Source organism: Prionailurus viverrinus, chromosome A2 (assembly GCF_022837055.1).
Source record: "Prionailurus viverrinus isolate Anna chromosome A2, UM_Priviv_1.0, whole genome shotgun sequence".
Taxonomy (NCBI): domain Eukaryota; kingdom Metazoa; phylum Chordata; class Mammalia; order Carnivora; family Felidae; genus Prionailurus; species Prionailurus viverrinus.
The window spans coordinates 11,025,126-11,027,098 of NC_062562.1; the positions used below are offsets into that span (position 1 = coordinate 11,025,126).

At 53.2% G+C, this 1,973-nt stretch overlaps 1 protein-coding gene across 1 annotated transcript; it reads left to right on the plus strand.

Annotated features, from left to right (window-relative positions):
* The first annotated feature begins 689 nt into the window (after positions 1 to 689).
* On the plus strand, positions 690 to 1,637 carry LOC125160450 (olfactory receptor 10H1). Its single transcript, XM_047849412.1, has one exon. It carries the CDS (start codon positions 690 to 692, stop codon positions 1,635 to 1,637), a length of 948 nt encoding a protein of 315 aa, XP_047705368.1.
* The last annotated feature ends 336 nt before the right edge of the window (positions 1,638 to 1,973 follow it).

The window sequence follows — 1,973 nt, forward strand, 5'->3', positions numbered from 1 at the left end:
GAGAGGGAGACACAGAATCGGAAGCAGGCTCCAGGCTCTGGGCTGTCGGCACAAAGCCCGATGCGGGGCTCGAACCCACAGACTGTGAGATCATGACCTGAGCCGAAGTCGGACGCCCAACCGACGAGCCACCCAGGTGCCCCGAGAGGGTTAAATCTTAAGAGGCACAGAGTGGGAACTCAGTCAGTGTGTTAACCCTAAAAATAAAAACTCAGTTATATTACCAGCAAAAGATGTGTTTATTCAGAAATAAAATGGAACCACAATCCAGCGCAAATAGGCCGCCACAAAACCAGAGGCAGGTTGGGGGGAACAAAGGAAAGGCAGACTTTTTAAGGAGAAAAGAGGTAAGTGGGAAAGGCTGTTATAAAAAGTCCATTAGAATAAACCGAGAGCTCAAAGTATGGTGGCTTCTCACTGGGAGCGTGGGGAGTAGTAGCCACTCCCAAGGTCAAGTCCCTCTCTTCCTGTCCTTGTCAAGTTTGCAATGGACTAGGAGGGACAGGCTGTGAGCTCTCTTCCTGCCAAAACCTCTGACTGCATTTTAGTGAGGTTTCCCACTGCTAATTTTTACAAATGCCAGCTGTTATTGATCAGGGCACCCTCTTGAGCAGACCCCGGGATGGGAAGACCTTCTCCACCAAGTAGCTGAGCTCTGTCTCTCACACTTCGCCCCAGGCACAGTCTCCATGAAGAAAGGCAATTTCTCAGCAGGGACTGAATTCATCCTCGTGGGCTTCTCCACCTTCCCCCACCTTCAGGTGATGTTCTTCCTGCTGTTCCTGCTCATGTACCTGTTCACGCTGCTGGGGAACCTGCTCATCATGGCCACAGTCTGGAGCGAGCGCAGCCTGCACACGCCCATGTACCTCTTCCTGTGCGCCCTGTCCACCTCTGAGATCCTCTACACCTTGGCCATCACCCCGCGCCTGCTGGCCGACCTGCTCTCCACCCGCCGCACCATCACCTGGGCGGCCTGTGCCAGCCAGATGTTTTTCTCCTTCACGTTCGGCTTCACCCACTCCTTCCTGCTCACTGTCATGGGCTACGACCGCTACGTGGCCATCTGCCACCCCCTGCGCTACAATGTGCTCATGAGCCCCCACGGCTGCGCCTGCCTGGTGGCCTGGTCCTGGGTAGGTGGCTCGGTCATGGGGCTGGTGGTGACCACGGCCGTTTTCCACCTCACCTTCTGTGGACCCAATGAGATCCACCATTTTGCTTGCCACGTGCCCCCTCTCTTGAAGCTGGCCTGTGGAACTGATGTACCAGTAGTGGCCAAGGGCGTGGGGCTGGTGTGCATCATGGCCCTGCTGGGCTGCTGTCTCTTCATCCTCCTCTCCTATGCCTTCATTGTGGCCGCCATCTTGAGGATCCCCTCAGCTGAGGGCAGGCACAAGGCCTTCTCCACCTGTGCGTCCCACCTCACTGTGGTCATTGTGCACTACGGCTTTGCCTCTGTCATCTATCTGAAGCCCAAGGGTCCCCAGTCTCTGGAAGGAGACACCCTGATGGGCATCACCTACACGGTCCTCACCCCCTTCCTCAGCCCCATCATCTTCAGTCTCAGGAACAAGGAGCTGAAGACAGCCATGACCAAGACCTTCCTCAACAAACTCTACCCAGAAAAAATATGATGATCAGGGAGGAATTACTTGGAAACAGCTAAGTTGGGTTACCAACTTAGAAATTGCACCCTTGAGGGGCACCTGGGTGGCTCAGTTGGTTGACCACCCGGCTCATGATCTCAGGTCAGGTCTTGATCTCAGGGTCTTGAGTTCAAGCACGACATTGGGCTCCATGCTGGGTGTGGAGTCTACATTAAAAAAAAAAAAAAAAAGAGGAAAAAGAAATGGCACCTTGTAAACATGTAATAACCTATATTTATCTGATGCTTTAAGGTTTACAAGGACCCTTGAAGGCAACATCCAAATGCACACACAATGGTTAATCAGCATCAAGAGTATATTCAG